The 20,732-nt window shown below is 37.6% G+C and overlaps 1 protein-coding gene across 4 annotated transcripts in view; it reads left to right on the top strand.

Annotated features, from left to right (window-relative positions):
• SLC2A13 (solute carrier family 2 member 13) overlaps nucleotides 1–20,732 on the top strand; it is a 531,951-nt gene that overhangs the window by 346,174 nt on the left and 165,045 nt on the right. For all 4 annotated transcript variants that reach the window (XM_025283988.2, XM_025283989.2, XM_025283990.2 and 1 more), the window contains 2 exons: nucleotides 8,998–9,161; nucleotides 18,073–18,193. In XM_025283988.2, coding sequence (XP_025139773.1) covers nucleotides 8,998–9,161; nucleotides 18,073–18,193 — 285 coding nt within the window. The remainder of the gene's footprint in view (nucleotides 1–8,997; nucleotides 9,162–18,072; nucleotides 18,194–20,732) is intronic.

Here is a 20,732-nt window from a genome sequence, read left to right as displayed (position 1 = left end):
CTTAAAAGAGATAGAGTATATGATTTAAAGTCTCCACTGCTGCTGCTGCTGCTAAGTCGCTTCAGTCGTGTCCGACTCTGGGACCCCAGAGACGGCAGCCCACCAGCCTCTGCTGTCCCTGGGATTCTCCAGGCAAGAACATTGGAGTAGGTTGCCATTTCCTTCTCCAATGCATGAAAGTGAAAAGTGAAAGGGAAGTCACTCAGTCGTGTCCAACTCTTAACAACCCCATGGACTGCAGCCCACCAGGCTTCTCCATCCATGGGATTTTCCAGGCAAGAGTACTGGAGTGGGGTGCCATTGCCTTCTCCGAAAGTCTCCACAAGAGTGAATAATTCTGTGAGTGGAGGAATTAAAGTAAGTGAGTTGTGACCAGGCAGTGCACATCAGCAACTAGGATAACTGAAGGATTTTAGAAGTGAATCAGCAGAGACCAGGTATTTTATGGGTGGACCATGTTGATGCCGAAGATGGGGAAGCTCTATACTGTCAGTAAAAATAAGACCCGGAGCTGAATGTGGCTCAGATCATCAGCCCCTTATTACAGAATTCATGTTTCAGTTGAAAAAAGTAGGGAAAATCACTAGGCCATTGACTGAGACCTGAATCAAATCCCTTATGATTATACAGTGGAGGTGACTAATAGATTCAAGGAATTAGATCTGGTAGACAGAGTGCCTAAAGAACTAGGGACAGAGGTTTGTAACATTGTACAGGAGGCCATGATCTAAACCATCCCCAAGAAAAAGAAATGCAAGGATGCAAAATGGTTGTCTGAGGAGGCTTTACAAATAGCTGAGGAAAGAAGAGAAGCAAAAGGCAAGGTTGAAAGGGAGAGTGATCACAAACTGAATGCAGAGTGTCAGAGAATGGCAAGGAGAGAAAAGAAGGCCTTCTTAAATGAACAATGCAATAAAGTAGAAGAACACAATAGAATGGAAAAGACTAGAGATCTCTTCAAGAAAATTGGAAATATCAAAGGAACATTTCATGCAAGGATGGGCACAATAAAGGACAGAAACAGTATGGAACTAACAGAAGAAGAAGAAATGAAGAAGAGGTGGCAAGAATGCACAGAAGAACTATACAAACAATATCTTAATGACCAGTATAACCGCAATGGTGTGGTCACTCACCTAGAACCAGACATCCTGGAGTGTGAAGTCAAGTGGCCTTCACAGGCCTTAGGAGGCATTACTGCAAACAAACCTATTGCGGGTAATGGAATTCCAGCTGAGCTAGTTCAAATTCTACAAGATGATGCTGTTAAAGTGCTGCACTCAATATGTCAGCAAATTCAGAAAACTCAGCAGTGGCCACAGGACTGGTAGAAATCAGTTTTCTTTCCAATCCCAAAGAAGGGCAGTGCCACAGAATGTTCAAACTGCCATACGGTTGCCCTCATTTCACATGCTAGTGAGATTATGCTCAAAAATCCTTCAAGCTAGGCTTCAGCAGTATGAGAACTCTGGATATACAGGCTGGATTTAAAAGTGTCAGAGGACTAGAGATCAAATTGGCTACATTTATTGGATCATAGAGAAAGCAATGGGGTTCCAGAAAAACACCTGCTTCATTGACTATGACTGTCAAGACTAAGCCTTTGACTGTGTAGATCACAACACTGGAAAATTCTTAAAAGAGATGGGAATTCCAAACCACCTTACCTGTCTCCTGAGGTAAGGTGTATGTCGGTCAAGAAGCAACAGTTAGCAACAGACATGAAACAACAGACTGGTTCAAAATTGGGAAAGGAGTACATTGAGAGTATGTATTATCACTCTGTTTATTTAACTTATATGCAGAGTATATCATGCAAAATACCAGGATGGATGAATCACAAGCTGGAATCAAGATAGTTGGGAGAAATAGCAACAATCTCAGATATGCAGATTATACCACTTTAATGGGAGAAACTGAAGAGAAACTAAAGAGCCTCTTGATGAAGATGAAAGAGGAGAGTGAAAAAGCTGGCTTAAAACTTAACTGTCATAAAACTAAGATCGTGGCAATTGGCCCCATCCCTTTATGGCAAATAGAAGGAGAAAAAACGGAAGCAAGGGCAGATTTTATTTTCTTGGTCTCTAAAATCACTGCGGACAGTTACTGCAGCCATGAAATTAAAAGACACTTGCTCCTTGGAAGGAAAGCTATGACAAACCTAGACAGTGTATTAAAAAGCCAAGACATCATGTCTCTGACAATGGTCCGTGAAGTCAAAGCTATGATTTTTCCAGTAGTCATGTCAGATGTGAGAGCTGGACCATAGAGCAGGCTAAGTGCCAAGGAATTGAGGCTTTTAAATTGTAGTGTTGGAGAAGACTCATGACAGTCCCTTAGACAGCAAGGATATCAAACCAGTCAATCCTAAAAGAAATCAATCCTGAATATTCATTGGAAAGTCTGATACTGAAGCTGAGGCTTCTATACTTTGGCCAGGAGATGCAAAGAGCCAACTCATTGGAAAAGACCCTGATGCTGGGAATGACTGAAGGCAAAAAGAGAAGAGGGCAGCAGAGGATGAGATTGTTGAATAGCATCACCATCTGAAAGGACATGAATTTGATGAATATGAGCAAGCTCTGAGAGATAATGGACAGAGAAGTCAGGTGTGCTGTAGTCTTTGGGGTCACTAAAGTTGGAGACGACTTAGTGACCAAAGGACAACAACATGTTGACAATTCTCTTACCAAGAATCGTGACACAGATGTAAGAGTACAGAAGATATTTTGAGGAAAACACTAAAACTGCCATTGAAAGAGAAGTGTGCAGAAAGTAGACCAAGAATTTAAAAAGGAGAGTTAAGGATGCTTTAGTTCATTTATTTCCCTCACCATCCTCTGCCCATCCTCAGGTCTGAGGAAAAGACAGCCTAGACTCTAGATCCAAGGTATTAGAAGGTGGTACTCTTGTGACTGAAACTCCAATACTTTGGCCACCTCATGCAAAGAGTTGACTCATTGGAAAAGACCCTGATGCTGGGAAAGATTGAAGGCAGGAGGATAAGGGAACAACAGAGGATGAGATGGCTGGATGGCATCACATATCCATCACATCGGTGGTGCCATCCAACCATCTCATCCTCTGTTGTCCCCTTATCCTCCTGCCTTCAATCTTTCCCAGCATCAGGGTCTTTTCCAATGAGTCACTTCTTTGCATCAGGTGGCCAAAGTTTTGGAGTTTCAGCTTCAGCATCAGTCCTTCCAATGAATATTCAGGACTGATTTCCTTTAGTTCTGAATGACAGGTTGGGTCTCCTTGCAGTCCAAGGGACTCTCAAGAGTCTTCTCCAACACCACAGTTCAAAAGCATCCATTCTTCAGCACTCAGCTTTCTTTATAGTCCAACTCTCACATCCATACTTAGTGGTAGCCTATTACATAAATGGTTGGCTGATAGCATCATTTATAAAAACATTGGAATTCACACACTTTAAAATGTAAATTAAATGTGTCATTTTATCAATACATGATCTGACTTTTGAAAACTAGGTTCGTGAATTGTTCTTACCTAGGTATGTCATCTCCTGCCCTTGAAAGAGTCCTGTAAAAAGAAATATAGCTATTGTATGAATTCTTCTGAAACTGATTATCCTTTAAGTAAATATTCTTACCTTCATTCCTCACCTTCTCATTCTAACTGTTGGCCTTTTCCTTATTTTACTGTTGATTAGCTCCTTTATGTAATAGAGTGAAAGTGAAAGTGAAGTCACTCAGTTGTTTCTGACTCTTTGCGACCCCATGGACTGTAGCCTACCAGGCTCCTCTGTCCATGGAATTTTCCAGGCAATAGTACTGGAGTGGATTGCCATTTCCCTCTCCAGGGATCTTCCCAACCCAGGGATCGAACCCAGGTCTCCTGCATTGTAGACAGACGCTTTACCGTCTGAGCCACCAAGGAAGTCCACTCCAAACATGTACATGTCATAAACAACCTGTAAATATTTCTCATTAATTGGCAAAGGGAAATTAAGGTTGTAGATCAAATTAAATCTGTTAATCGATTTCTCTTAAGATAAGGAGATTACCCTATTTATCTGGGTTGACCTAGTGTAATCACAGAGGTCTTTATGTGCAGGGGAAGCAGAAAGGAGTCTCAGAGTAAAAGGACCTGAAAGGCACTGCATGCACCCACCTTTAAGGGCTTTGAATCATGAGGAAGTGGAGTCCTCAAGCCACAGCGTGTGGAAGATGTTAAAAGCAAAAACCAGCAAAGAAGTCTATTTCCCCTGGAGATTCTAGAAAGGAATACCCAGCTGACACCTTTGATTCTTTACACTCAATAAAATCTGTGTCAGATTTCTGACCTATAAACCTGTTAGGCCATAAATTTATGTTGATTTAAGCCAGTGTGATTGTAGTAATTTTTTATGGCAGCAATAAAATCTAATACATCTACCAGTGTTTGAGAATGAAAAATGAGGATGAAAACTCAAGACAGTCCATCCAAAGAAAGATTTAGTGTGGGTTAAAGTTGCAAGGCTTGCTGACAGGAAGATAAAAGACCATCACAGAATTTCAGCCTTTGCTCTCAGTGTTTCACATTAATATAGAAAGTCTACAGGGTACTATATCTAATGAAAGGACCTGAAAAATACTTCAAACAATTTGCCCTTGTTCAGGTCCACGTCTAGTCTGTACACTTAACTGTAGTTAGAGTGATCTTTTCACAAAACAAACAATTGTTAGTTGTTTCTCCTCACAGTCTGTGTCATGGTTCTCCATTCCCTACAGAATAAAGGCCAAACACAGAGCGTGGCTCTCAAGGCCCCTCTATAACAAAAGGTTCTATTGAAGCCTTCTGTCATACTTCTCTTTCCTCAGCCACGGTAACGTACTTTTGGTGTATGAATCCAGCATAGTATTTTGTACATTTTTCCTTCCTACATGTCATTTCCTTTACCACCAATGTCCTTCTAGATCATTGTATGTGCTGGCAAACCCCTGTGAATTCTTCAAAACTTAACTCAAACATTAAATTTTCTGGAAAATCAAGGAACTTTATAAAGGGAAATTATTTGGTCCATCCTTTAATGCCACATTGTGATTTATATACCTTGCAATATCAAAATTATTTCTTTCCATGTCATTCTTTTATGGCAGCTTCTTTAGGGCAGCAACTGGATCTAATAATACATCTGTGAGAATTCAGTAACTCACATATATTATTAGTATGTCTTAAATATGTAAATACTAGCTGAACAGTATGTTATCTGATCTGGCCAGAACACCACAGAGATGTCTTTTTTTTTTAATGTGTTTATTTGAAGATAATTGCTTTACAGTATTGTGTTGGTTTCTACCAAACATCAACATGAATCAGCCATACAGAGATGTCTTTAAAAATGATGGTTTCTGATACCCAGGCCAGGTTTAAGTAACAGAAAAAATCATTTAACACACCTAGGACACATTTTGTATTTTAAATAAAATACTGATACTCACTAACTTACTTTGTTTGATACAACTCCTATTTCTAGCCATTAATTTAATGCATGCAATTTCATGATTTTATTGTGTCAAAAATGAAAACAATGAAATACAGTTGTCCCTCTCCCAGTTATCCACAGGAGATTGGTTCAAGGACCCCCACAGATACTCGAATCAGCTGATCTTCATGTCCCTCACATCCCATGAGTATACATATCAATAATTACCTTAAATGTATATGGATTAAATGCACCAACAAAAAACATAGATTGGCTGAATGAATACAAAATCAAGACCCATATATACACTGTCTATAAGAGAACCACTTCAGATCTAGGGACACATAAAGACTGAAAGTTCAGTTCAGTTCAGCCGCTCAGTTGTGTCCAACTCTTTGCGACCCCATGAATCACAGCATGCCAGGCCTCCCTGTCCATCACCAACTCCCGGAGTTCACTCAGACTCACGTCCATCGAGTCGGTGATGCCATCCAGCCATCTCATCCTCTGTCGTCCCCTTCTCCTCCTGCCCCAATCCCTCTCAGCGTCACAGTCTTTTCCAATGAGTCAACTCTTCGCATGAGGTGGCCAAAGTACTGGAGTTTCAGCTTCAGCATCATTCCTTCCAAAGAACACCCAGAGCTGATCTCCTTCAAAATGGACTGGTTGGATCTCCTTGCAGTCCAAGGGACTCTCAAGAGTCTTCTCCAACACCACAGTTCAAAAGCATCAATTCTTCGGCTCTCAGCCTTCTTCACAGTCCAATTCTCACATCCATACATGACCACAGGAAAAACCATAGCCTTGACTAGATGGACCTTTGTTTGCAAAGTAATGTCTCTGCTTTTGAATATGCTGTCTAGGTTGGTCATAACTTTCCTTCTAAGGAGTAAGCGTCTTTTAATTTCATGGCTGCAGTCACCATCTGCAGTGATTTTGGAGCCCCAAAAAATAAAGTCTGACACTGTTTCCACTGTTTCCCCATCTATTTCCCATGAAGTGATGGGACCGGATGCCATGATCTTCATTGTCTGAATGTTGAGCTTTAAGCCAACTTTTTCACTCTCCACTTTCACTTTCATCCAGAGGCTTTAGGGGAGTGTAAAAAAGTATTCCATGCAAATGGAAGCCAAAAGAAAGCTGGAATGGTGCTACTCATATCAGACAAAATAGACTTTAAAATACAGACTATTCTAAGTGATAAGAAGGGATAATGCATAACGACCAAAGGATGGATCCAAAAAGGACATATAACAATTGTAAATATATTGTTTCTTCTTGATGTTCAGTCATTAAGCCATGTCCCATTCTTGGTGATCCCATGGAGTGCAGCTTGTCAGGCTCCCCTGTCCTCCACTGTCTCCCAGAGTTTGCTCAAATCCAAGTCCATTGAGTCGATGATACTGTCTAACCAGCTCATCCTATGCCACCTGCTTCTCCTTTTAGCCTTCAATTGTTCCTAGCATCAAGATCTTTTCCAAGAGTCAGCTCTTCACATCAGGTGACCAAAGGATTGGAGCTTCAGCTTTAGCAACAGTCCTTCCAATGAATATTCAGGATCGATTGCTTTGATCTCCTTGCAGTCCACAGGACTCTCAAGAGTCTTCACTATCACCACTATTTGAAAGCATCAGTTCTTCAGTGCTCAACCTCCTTTATAGTCCAACTCTCACATCCATACATGACTACTGGAAAAACCATACCTTTGACTATATGAACCTTTGTTGGTAAAGTGATATCTGCTTTTTAATACTCTGTCTAGGTTTGTCATAGCTTTCCTTCCAAGGAGCAAATTGTCTTTTGATTTCTTGGTTCATTCACCATCTACAGTGATTTTTGGAGCCCAGGAAAAGAAAGTCTGTCAGTGCTTCCAATTTTTCCCTTCTATTTAGGGACCAGATGCCATAGTCTTCATTTTTTGAATTTTGAGTTTCAAACTAGCTCTTTGACTCACCTCTTTCACTTTCATCAAGAGGCTCTTTAGTTCCTCTTCACTTTCTGCCATTAGAGTGATATCATGTGCATGTCTCAGGTTGTTGCTATTTTTCCCAGCTATCTTGATTCCAGCTTGTGATTCATCCAGCCTAAAGTCCATAAGGTTGCAAAGAGTCAGACACAATCGAGCGACTAAGCATAGCACAGCACATGAAAACATTGACTACCATCCAGAAACTTTAGACTATAACTATGGAAATATTTCAGTTTATTGAATACATTGCTTAGATGCGCACTGTTGGATTTGGGTAAAGCTAACTTGTTTTGGAATGGCTTGAAAGCCAGTAAAAGGTGTATTTCAGAACGTATCTTCAGAATTTGAATTCTGTCACATTTCGTAGATTATTTGCCAGGAATATTTTTGCTTCTTTTGTTTTAAGGGCCAATTCAAAGTAATCTGATATAGCTACTGATATTTTCGCCAAAAAAGAAATGTCCTGTGAGAAATCTATCATCTTAAACATACCAGATATATCTCCCATTGTGCATCAACAAGTTGGCATTATAATTTTTAGAGCCAGTCTAAGTGAATGGGCTTCCTTGTTGGCTCAGATGGTAAAGTGTCTGCCTGCAGTGCAGAAGACCTGGGTTTGATCCTTGTGTCGGGAAGATCCCCTGGACAAGGAAATGGCAATCCAGTCCAGTCCTCTTGCCTGGAAAATTCCAAGGACAGAGCAGCCTGGTAAGCTACAGTCCATGGGGTTGCAAAGAGTCAGACATCACTGAGCAACTTCACTTTCTTTCTGTTTCTTCAGTGTATTCATTTAGAACAAAATGAGTCTATAGGACCTAATCTGCAGATTTTGCTAGAGACTTACCAAAGAGCATCCCTTTTTAGGAACCACAAAGACATTCTTTTTGTATATATCATGTAAGTTTCTCATCTCCTTAGTATACCAATCAGCCCATGTGCTCAATCATGTCTCACTCTTTGCAAACCCATGGACTGCAGCCTGCTAGGCTCCTCTGTCCATGGGATTTCCCAGGCAAGAATACTGGAGTGGGTTGCCATTTCCTTCTTCAGGGGCTCTTCCCAACCCAGGGATAAAGCCTGCATGTCTCCTGTCTCCTGCCTTGCAGGCAGATTCTTTACCACTTACTGGATGCCAGATAACTTGATATATTTTTTCTTCTTGTGTCTTTCAAGAAATTCTAGTACTAGATTTTTACTTTCTTTAAGATTAAGATATGTAGCAGTTCTCTTTGCTCTTTTAAGTACATACGTTTACAGTGTACAGTAACTTCTGATTGATTCCATGTATTTGGAGCTTCTCCTTGATAGTTTTAGTGAAACTACAGCTGTCACTGTCCCTAGGTGTGGAGTGCATGTAACTTTTAAAGGTTTTATCCCTCCATTCACTTGCTTGAGTATCTCTTCTTAATGATACAAAGTTATAAATTTCATCTGGACATAGTCACTGTATTGGGATCCTTTAAATGGTTTGCATGATTTCCATGTTAACTTGATATTATTCAGTTCTTCCAGATACGATTTAGTCAGATACTTTTCTATATGAATAACTGTGTTTCTTTGAATGACTAATAGCAACAACTGTTTTATTCTTGCCTCACAGGTACTACAGTGCAACCATTCTGCAGATGTCTGGTGTCGAAGATGATAGACTTGCAATATGGCTGGCTTCCGTTACAGCCTTCACAAATTTCATTTTCACACTTGTGGGTGTCTGGCTTGTTGAGAAAGTGGGCCGCAGGAAACTTACATTTGGTAGTTTAGCAGGTAGGTGTTGAAGAATTCAATTATAAACTTCTCTAATGAGGACAAATTAATCTTTTAAAATACAATACCATTACCACTTCTGATATAATTTTTGTAGCCATATAGTAGAGTTTTTCTGTTCATATAATAGAGTTAAAATAGAGGTCAAGAAGCAATAGTTAGAACTGGACATGGAACAACAGACTGGTTCCAAATCGGGAAAGGAGTATGTCAGGGCTGTATATGGTCACCCTGCTTATTTAACTTGTATGCAGAGTACATCATGCAAAATGCTGGGCTGGATAAAGCACAAGCTGGAATCAAGATTGCTGGGAGAAATATCAATAACCTCAGATATGCAGACAACACGACACTTGCGGCAGAAAGCGAAGAAGAACTTAAAGAGCCTCATGGTGAGAGTGAAAGAGGAGAGTGAAAAAGTTGGCTTAAAACTCAACATTCAAAAAACTAAGATCATGGCCTCTGGTCCCATCACTTCATGGCAAATAGATGGGGAAACAATGGAAACAGTGACAGACTTTAGTTTTGGGGGCTCCAAAATCACTACAGATGGTGACTGCAGCCATGATACTAAAAAATGCTTGCTCCTTGGAAGGAAAGTTATGACCAACCTAGACAGCATATTAAAAAGCAGAGACATTACTTTGCCAACAAAGGTCCGTCTAGTCAAATCTAGATGTGTGGTAGTAGTCACATGTGGATGTGAGAGTTGGACTATAAAGAAAGCTGAGCACCAAAGAATTGATGCTTTTGAACTGTGGTGTTAGAGAAGACTCTTGAGAGTCCCTTGGACAGCAAGGAGATCCCATCCATCCTAGAGGAAATCAGTCCTGAATATTCATTGGAAGGACTGATGCTGAAGCTGAAATTCCAATACTTTGGCCACCTGATGCAAAGAACTAACTCATTTGAAAAGAGCCTGATGCTAGGAAAGATTGAGGGTGGGAGAAGGGGACGACAGAGGATGAGATGGTTGGATGGCATCACTGACTCAATGGACAGAGTTTGAGTAGGCTGCAGGACTTGGTGATAGACAAGGAAGCCTGGCATGCTACAGTCCACGGCGTCACCAAGAGTCGGACAGAACTGAGCAACTGAACTGAACTGAACAGAGTTTTTCTGAAAAAAATTTTTAAATAAAAACTTATTATGATATTTAACTAGAAATTAGAATTGTAGTCACAATTAGAGCCTACTGTGGGTAGCATTTTGCTGTTATTTTAAGTTTTACTCAAAGGTACAAAATGAAAAGCAAAGTTCTAACATATATTTTATTTTTAAGTTTGGGGTAATATGGAAATAAATTTGGAGCATTTTTTTTTTTAAAGTTCTTTCAACAGTGGAACATTGGAATCATATAATTTCTTCACAAAGTTGGGACAGACTCTTTTCATGTTTGAACAAGGCCTAAATCCTAGGGTAAATTCTGATTGATTTGGTATGTTTTCTGTGATAACTTAATAAGGAAAACCCTTCTCACTTTAAAGTATCTTTTGTCTTTAAATCTTGCCTGTTTTATTTATTATTTCTCTAATGCAAGGGCTTTTTCACTTCCAAAATGATGCCCTTCTCTGACACTGTCTTCACATGTTTATATCAAAGAATCTTCTAATCTTTTTCAAATATACAAGCAGATTTCTACTTATCAATTAGCTATCTTCTAATTATTTCTTTGTAAGTTTATTTAGAGTAAGAATACATTTTTCAGTTAAAATATAAAGTTTCCAGGCCAGCATTAATTAAATTTTATTTTAACTAAATATAAGTAAAGCATTCATCCAGTAGAACTGCTTCAAGTCACTTGTCCCAAATTTTGATGAGAAAATGCATTTAGGGTTTCATACTCAGTTATCAAGAATACATACTCCCTGTCACCCTTAACTCCAGAAGGAAGAATAGAATGCATCCACCCTCTGTTTTTGCCTTGAGTAAAAGCTTTGAGCTGAATAATGTAAGTTGAACTACAGTATCAGAACTGAGGGGAAGGTAGGGGGAAGACTTATTAAAAGGCAAAGGTAATTGCAACAGCCAGTGTTATACAGGGAAGCAGGAGTGTAAGTGAGGAAAGGTGAGGGACAAGGGAAGGTTAAAAGCCATACATTTACAACCTATTCAAGGAAGCAGAATTGTTCAGGCCTGGAGAAAAAGACTACAGAGACACCAAATAGATCTCTTATTCTTGTAGATGGTAGATGTTATGAGGACATAGATTTTTTACTTAATATAAGAAAAATTTCATAATAACCAGACCTATGCAACAATAAATTGGGCAGCCTCCTTAGGATAGTAAGCTCTCAACAAAAGGATAGATGGCCATCAGGCAGTGATGTGCTAAAGACAGATTCCTGCAGTGGGTTGAAAATTGGATTTGCTGACTCCTGAGGTTCAGGTAAACTCTAAGAAGTGGTAATAGCTGCTTTAAAAATTTTTTAGTGGGCACACTTTCTTTTTGATAGGGCCTTAGTATACTGCTGCCTCAAGAGGTCTATTTTTTAAATAGAATGGTGGGTCTTAAATTTGGGATTTGGCTTTTGAGATTTTGAGAAAAATGCTGGTTTTGAGATGGGGAAAATAGTTTTTCTAGCTGCCTCTGTCCCTTCATTTGTTGTATTCCAGGATTTTGAGTCATTATAGATACAAAGCCAGACTGGGTTTGAATTTTGTGACATTGAACAAGGCTCTATTTTCTCATCTATGAACAGGGATTAATTATAGTCCTTCATAGGTTTATAGTAAAGACTGAACACATTAACACATGTATAGCATTTCAAACAGAACCTGACACAGACAGTAAAATGTTCAAAGAACTTTGCTATCACAGTATTGTTAATGCCAAAGAATGATTATTTATTGTTTTAACCATAATCCAGGAGCATTCCTGAACTCTTCTTCTGATGTCATGTTTCACACCTCCATGTAAGTCCTCTTCCCCGGGGATTTTCAGAACTTATTGCTGACTAGTAAGAGAAAGTGAAGTGAAGTGAAAGTGCTCAGTCAGGTCCAACTCTTTTCGATCCCAGGGACAATACAGTCCATTGAATTCTCCAGGCCAGAATATTCGAGTGGGTAGCTTTTCCCTTCTCCAGGGGATCTTCCCAACCCAGGAATTGAACCGCAGTCTCCTGCATTGCAGGCAGATTCTTTACCAACTGAGCTATCAGGGAACTTGAAAAAAAAAAAAAAAGACTTGGGGGGAAAAGACTAAGTTTCCAGGCACTCCCTTTATGAGCCAAAGGCAATGGCAACCCACTCCAGTACTCTTGCCTGGCAAATCCCATGTATGGAGAAGCCTGGTAGGCTGCAGTCCATGGGGTCGCTAGGAGTCGGACACGACTGAGCGACTTCACTTTCACTTTTCACTTTCATGCATTGGAGAAGGAAATGGCAACCCACTCCAGTGTTCTTGCCTGGAGAATCCCAGGGACGAGGGAGCCTGGTGGGCTGCCGTCTATGGGGTTGCACAGAGTCGGACACGACTGAAGCGACTTAGCAGCAGCAGCAGCAGCCTTTATGAGCAACCTGGACACAGTTTTCTTTCCTGCCGAATGAAGGGATTGTCATTAAATTTGTAGTATTACAAGAAAGATCAGTTCTCTTAGCAAGCTTTGAAAATATTAAAAGTCAGGACACCACAGAATGTGCTACCTTTAAATTATTCATAGGTTATATATTTTGGATTTCTTTGTATAAAGAGTTTCTTTGGGTCTAAATACAGTTTATTTGTAGTACTTTTTAAAGACTGAGGACCTAAAATATTTTAAAGAATTTGTTTATTTAGTTTGTTGTTGTTTTTGTTTTTGTTTTTTTTAATGTAGCACAGGGAATTCTACTCAGCACTCTGTGGTTACCTAAATGGGAAGGAAATCCAAAACAGAGGGGACATATGTATACATATGGCTGACTCACTTTGTTATTCAGCAGAAACTAATGTTACAGTATTTTAAAGCAACTATTGTTGTTGTTTAGTCACTAAGTCGTGTCCAACTCTTTGTGACCCTATAGATTGTAGCCCACTGGGTCCCTCTGTGCATGGGATTTCCCAGTCAAGAATACTGGAATTGTTTGCCATTTCCTTCTCCAGGGGATCTTGCCAACCCAGAGATCGAACCCATGTCTCCTGCATCAGCAGGCAGATTCTTTCCGTCTGAGCCACCAGGGAAGCTGCAAAGCAACTACACTCCAGTCAAAATTTATAAGTAAATAAAGAAATAATAACATTTTTAAAGAAATTATTTTGGCTTTTTCACCATTTTTCACCTAATAAAATAAATCATAATATATTTAATATTCTACCAGTGCTAATATTAGAACACTGTTCTATTTAAAATTTCTTAAATTAGCCTGGAATTTTTAAATCATTCCTTATTTTGTATTTTATTGATTTTTTTTTTATATTGGGTAAAATTTAGTAAAAAAAAAAATCAAAATAACTTTTTGAATAGGTACTTGTTCTTTAAAAATGACTATAAACGAACTGTATTTAGCTAGACCAGGACAAAGAAACTCTTTATACAAAGAAATATAAAATATATAGTCCATGAATAATGTTAAATTTAGGACATTTTGTGGTATTCTGACTTAATATTTTCAAACTTGCTAAGAGAACTGGTCTTTCTGGTAAGTATTACCAACTTAATGACAGCCTCTTGATCTTTTAATAGAGGAAGGCTTATATCTATGTAATTTTGTTGCTTATAAATCAGAAAGCCAGAAACACTGTGTTATTTTCTGCCAGATATTTTGGTAGTGGAGTATTCCCTAAAATATCACTCACAGGTTGTCTTTATCAGAATTACCAAGAATACTTTAAATTGTGAATTCTTGGGGGCCCAACCCCCAATCTCCTAAATTGAAATCTCTGAAGATGAAGTCTGGAGCATGTGTAAGTGATACTTAAGCACAAAAAGTGTGTTCTGTTTGAGTCTTGGGTAAGGAAATTTTTTAAAAAAATATTTACTAATAATACAGGCCCTTGTATCAGATCGTTAAGGTAACTTACTTCATCAGGTATTTTTGAGGATTCTATTTATCCAGCACACTACCTCCTATGGAGAACATTCTTATTAGGAAAATGATATCAGAATTCCAAAATGCAACAGTATAGTTGGCTAGGGAGGGACTCCTTTCTTATAATATAAAGAATGTGCCCAAACTTACACTGGAAGAGATCCTTTCATACAAGGCCTTCCTGCACTGGACTCAATGAACCATTGAGTCCATTGACAACCATAGAACAATTGAAAACTGTAACAACTTTAAATGACATTGAGTCACTGATAAAGCAGCTGTGATTTGTTAAGGGAGAGGAAATAGGTAGTTCAGGTAGTTTTAAGCCTTAAAGAGACATGTGCATGTGATAGGACGAGGGATAAGAAAGCTGTGGTACATATACACAATGGAGTATTACTCAGCCATTAAAAAGAATACATTTGAATCAGTTCTAATGAGGTGGATGAAACTGGAGCCTATTATACAGAGTGAAGTAAGCCAGAAAGAAAAACACCAATACAGTATACTAATGCATATATATGGAATTTAGAAAGATGGTAACAATAACCCTGTGTACGAGACAGCAAAAGAGACACTGATGTATAGAACAGTCTTATGGACTCTGTGGGAGAGGGAGAGGGTGGGAAGATTTAGGAGAATGGCATTGAAACATGTAAAATATCATGTATGAAACGAGTTGCCAGTCCAGGTTCGATGCATGATACTGGATGCTTGGGGCTGGTGCACTGGGACGACCCAGAGGGATGGAATGGGGAGGGAGGAGGAAGGAGGGTTCAGGATGGGGAACACATGTATACCTGTGGCGGATTCATTTTGATATTTGGCAAAACTAATACAATTATGTAAAGTTTAAAAATAAAATAAAATTGAAGAACAAAAAAAAAATCTATCATGCCATTCCCTTAAAAAAAATAAAAAATAAATAAAATAAAATTTACTCCATAAATTAAGTCATTTAAGACACCATTCCCTTCCCTTAAGGAATTTATCATCTCTAAGATAAGAGTTTTTACTTTGTCGCGGCTATCACAATCACCTATGAAATCATATTATCTGATCCCCATTTTATAGAAACTGATTCAGAGGTTGAGGCACATTCTAAACAGTTGCACTTTCAATAGGAAGCCAGGATTGAGAAACAAAACTATAATAAAAGTATGATACTGACTTTTAAAATATTTCCATCCATAGTAGGTCAAAATAGATTTGTGTTTAGGAAACGTAAACCTTCAACTAGGAACTTTATATATCAAATGGTCTTTTCCCCAAATTTTGCAAGTTGGTTGGACTTTTTTGAGATGGATCCAAGAGATATAATATCTATACTGCAGAACTCTCATCTGGGATATTTCTCCCATACTAACCCACGACCTCAATTGAATAGTCTTAACATGTTTTGTTATTTTCTTAGAAAATAGCCAACATTGCAAAAATCTGTAGTACTGTGAGATCTGCTCTATGCCAGGCACTAGAATTGAATATATGTTAATATGTGTTAGGTATACTATCTTAGTGGAGAAGGAAATGGCAACCCACTCCAGTGTTCTTGCCTGGAGAATCCCATGGACGGAGAAGCCTGGTAGGTTGCAGTCCATGGGGTCGCACAGAGTCAGACACGACTGAAGCAACTTGGCAGCAGCATGCTATCTTAGAGTTTACAGTTTATCACAGAGACCAGTTATTTTAAGTAGTGCTATGAAAGAAGAGTTTCCTTTGCATCCTAAAATATCAATGTTTCCTGATTGAAGCAAATCTTACCTGTCCCATGACAATATTCTGTGTGGGTAATTTTGGAAAATACTTAGGACCCAGCTTCTTTGATAGACAGATTAACAGTAAAACTCTTGGTTTATTTTGCTTTATTTGAGGAGAGAGGGATGACTTTTATTTATATGACCAGTAAATATTTTCTCTTCCTGAGAGATAGACTTGTTTTTTGTTTCCCAATTCAGGAATTGGTAGTTTTTTGAGAATATAATACCTCAAACTAGTTCTAGTTTGAATTTTAAGCCAACAAGGGGAAAATGACCTGTGATTGTATATTCATGACTTCTCAGCATGGTGTGGTAAAATAGGCTTCTGATCTTTTCTTCAAGCCATATCCCTCCTTTTCAGCTTTATTCTAGATTTTGAAAGTATACTGCTGCTGCTGTATTTAATAATTGTAGTACAATAATTAACATTTTTAGCTTTATAAAAATCTTTCAGATGTATTGTGATATTTAAAATTCACTGCAGTTCTGCAAGATGAATATCACTAAGCCCCATTTTACAGCAGACAAAATTGAATGTTAGAAAGGTTATGTGCATTGTCCAAGATCATGGAGTCGAGAAACAGCAGGATGAGAACTTAACCACAGTATCTAACTTGACATATCACCTCTGTATTAAACACAAACACTTCAACAATTATGTAATCTAGTTTCACTTTAACAGTGCTTCCCAAACTTGTTCTTTTATCCATTTGAAAAATACATTTCATCATTCTTAAATAACTTCCTCATTTATCTAATAGAAACTTTACTGCTACATAAATGACCACCCTGAGTTCCATATTTTAAACATATTGCCTCTTTCAAGTAAATTATACAAACAAATGCATCCATATTTTCTTCTTTCCTCCCATGACCTTTTTTTTATCCTCACAATGGCTGGAACAATAGTCAGAAATTTGAAAACTTTCTTGTTTCCTGTCAGTATTTCTATAAAGGACTCAAAAATGAGCTTTTTAAGTGATGTGTGTGTGTGTGTGTGTGTGTATCTTTTAAGTGATTTTATATATATATAATGTTATATCTTTTTAAGTGATTTTATATAAAATCACATTCTGTACCCTAAAATCAAAGACAAATATTCCACTTCCAAATGCCAACAGGAAAACGAATTGAATGTATGTGTTATGTCATTTCTGGGATTTTTATGTCTTTACAAAATGTTGTTCCTTTTTATGAAAAATTCTCTTTCACCTGTTTTTGAAATATTTAGTTTGTTACTTTTTAGTTTATTATTTGGATTGTACTTTGCCGACATTACTTTGCCAACAAAATTCTGTCTAGTCAAAGATATGATTTTTCCAGTTGTTATGTATGGATGTAAGAGTTAGACCACAAAGAAAGCGAAGCACCAAAGAACTGATGCTTTTTAACTGTGGTGTTGGAGTAGACTCTTGAGAGAGATCCAAGGAGATCCAACCAGTCAATCCTAAAGGAAATCATCCTGAATATTCATTGGAAGGACTGATGCTGAAGCTCCAATACTTTGGCCACCTGATGCAAAGAACTGACTCGCTGGAAAAGACCCTGATGCTGAGAAAGATTGAAGGCAGGAGGAGAAGTGGACGACAGAGGATGAGATGGTTGAATGGCATCACTGAGACGATGGACATGAGTTTGAGCAAGCTCAGGGAATTGGTGATGGACAGGGAGGCCTGGCTTGTTGCAGTCCATGGGGTCGCAGAGTTGGACACGACAGAATGACTGAACTACTACTACCATTTGGATTCTAAATGATCAAATAACATGAGAACAATTTTCTTGGTAATGAAAGGAGCACTTGATATAAATCTGTTGCCTTTTGTACTTCCTGGCATGTTGGCACTCAATAATGTCAGTTATATTAATTCTTTTTGAGACTGTCAGCAATCCAAAATAGTGTTTATTTAGAAAGTTATTACCAGTGCTTGGCTAACAGATGTATTTGATTTGAATTTCACTCTTCTCATTTCTCACAGTGAACATGCTAGTGGGTTTTTATGGCAATACTTGTGTATGAGGATCTTTTTTTTAATCCAATAAAGATATATCAAGCTATTTTTTTCAGAGAGATATCTTGCTAAACCCAGTCTGCTTTGAAAGAATGTTGTCAGCTCTTCTCTGATATAAAACTTCTTTTTTTTTTTTAGGTACCACTGTAGCCCTCATTATTCTTGCTTTGGGATTTCTGCTGTCAGCCCAAGTTTCTCCACCCATCACTTTTAAGCCAATACCTCCTTTAGGTCAGAACACTACTTGCACAAGATACAGGTGAGATTTTATAATGGTCCCCTTCCTTAACCTAATTTTGATAACTTCTTTGTTTACTTATAACTTTCCTAAAATATGAGAGATGAGTAGGAGCTTCCTAGGCATCCAGACTTAATGGTGGAAACGCATGCTTCAGGAAAAGTGGGTTATTAGACACAATCTTGGTGATATTTCTCTGGAAATTGGAAGCATATATTGATACAGAATCTAAGCAGAAATACTGAAAAGCTATTTTATATCATATATGACTCAGTGACATCTACATTCTAAGTGAAATGAACTTTCATCAGAATTAAGTTTTTCCATGATATACATATCTGATACACTTATTATCTGGATATTCTATCAGTTTCCATGATGTACACGTCTGATACAGTTTTTTATCATTTGGATATTCTATCAGTTAATCTTTACCGTGTTCCACAAGTATCCCTTCATTCATTTAAGCAGAAAAGAATTTTTCCTCTCACTAGTAGGGTTCTTGAAGAGCAATAGAAAATGGGAAAAGGTGCTGGAAGAGTGTTTTAATCATCAGCTTTAGGTTTAATAACTTGTTAAGTTAAGCAGTATACACCCTATGTGATAGATTAATAGATAGAGAAATGGATGAATGGATACATCAGCTGACAGATGAACTGAAGAATGCACAATTGAATTAATTAAAAATTGAATGACTGAACAGGTCAATTAATAAATTTATCATTAGAGTTCTACATTCCTTTGTGGTTGTGATTCCCTTTTAGGGCTTCTCAGGTGGCTCAGTAAGAATATGCCAGCTAATGCAGGAGATGTGGGTTCAACCCCTGGGTCGGGAAGATCCCCTGAAGAAGGAAATAGCAACCATATCCAGTATTCTTGTCTGGGATATCCCATGGGTGGGGGAGCCTGGTGGGCTATAGGCCATGGGGTCACAAAAGAGTCAGGTGTGACTTAGTGACTAAACAACAACAAAGAGTTTCAAAGTTTTTTACTTCATTTTAGTGGCTGGAAAGGCTAGCAACCCCTTAAAATGTATGGATCGAATAGCTTTAAAAACAAAAAATGATATTCCTTCAGCCTCAACTAAACAGATGTAAGTCTTAAATCAAAGGGTAAATCATTTATTAAGTCTGGTACTCCTATATGAAATTAAAACATTACATTGATACACTAAATTCCACTTGGGATCACTTCGAGCTTCTCATTTAACAGAATTTATGGTGCCTTCTTATTACAACAGTGAGGAAGACATATGTAATTATGTCTTTCTGGTTGCAAATTGTGATATCCACTTGCCTTTGGAAATGATGTTTATCACTTTACTATTTTTTGACAGTCTTTATGTTCTAAGGAAGGTTTAAAGGTGTCTTAAAAGAAGTTAACCTTAACAAAGACTATTTATGTATATAGAGATTTTTATTCCTTGGATATCTGACCTCAACTGTTAGAAAAATGGTAGACCATTGCTAGAATTCTGCATGCTCTACTTTTGTTTTTCTTGAAAGATATTTTTTTAAGTACAGTGTTTTTAGCTCAGTTACCTCTAACAAATTATTTAAAAAAACTATTATTGTTTGAGAAACATAGAATACTTTTTAGATTTGATGTCTGATTTAGATGCAGCGATTTAGATTGAGAAGAAGACTGATACACTGTCAGGTCAACTAAAGGCAGAAATTCAGCCAGAGAATATGAATAAAAAAATTTTATGAAGTTCTGATACAGAAAAGAAATAACTAAGTTTTTAATGATTTACATAATGAAATAGCTTTCCTGGTATCAACTTTTAAAATTTCAACAAAAATATTTATTGCTGTAGTATAGTTCATTGCATGGCAATTTGTGATCATCAATCTATTAATCCTACTGATCCATCTAAATTATTATCATCTACCTATAAATATAGGTAGGTAACAATAAAATATTTTCTTTCACCTACCAATTTAAGATAAAATTGTAGTGGAGTGAGAGAAGTGTACAACCTAATATTGTTCATATCACAAACTGATAAGTTTTTAAAAACAGAACCAAATTTTATGTCTTCTAGGAGTCACTGAATATGCAAAGCAATTATTTCTCATGTAGTTTCTTTAAGAGAAACATAGGTTTTGTGAGCAGTTGACAGTATTTATAGTATGTATGTATAGTCTGAATGATTTTATAAAATATATCTTCAGTCCCCTTACTGATTTTGTTATTGTTAAATGTATCTATATACATTTCCCATTTCTTTACAATAAATATGAAAAATACAGTATACAACATACATGAAAGTTATTAAGAGAGTAAATCCTGAGTTCTTATCACAAAAATGATTGTTTCTTTAATTTTATGTATATAAGAGATGATGGATGTTCACTAAACATTGTGGTAATCATTTCATGATGTATATAAGTCAGATAATACTGTAAACCTTAAACTATGCAAATCTTTATGCCAATTGCCTCTCAATAAGACTGGAAAAAAATTAAAATTAAAAAGAAGATAAAAATGAAACAGTCATGTTTGCATGACTTTAGGGTGATTAATTCTCATGCAGTAAATAAATATAGGTGGTATA

Source organism: Bubalus bubalis, chromosome 4 (assembly GCF_019923935.1).
Source record: "Bubalus bubalis isolate 160015118507 breed Murrah chromosome 4, NDDB_SH_1, whole genome shotgun sequence".
In the NCBI taxonomy this organism is placed as follows: Eukaryota; Metazoa; Chordata; class Mammalia; order Artiodactyla; family Bovidae; genus Bubalus; species Bubalus bubalis.
Note: the sequence above shows the minus strand (reverse complement) of the source record. Positions and strands in the feature narration are given on the sequence as shown.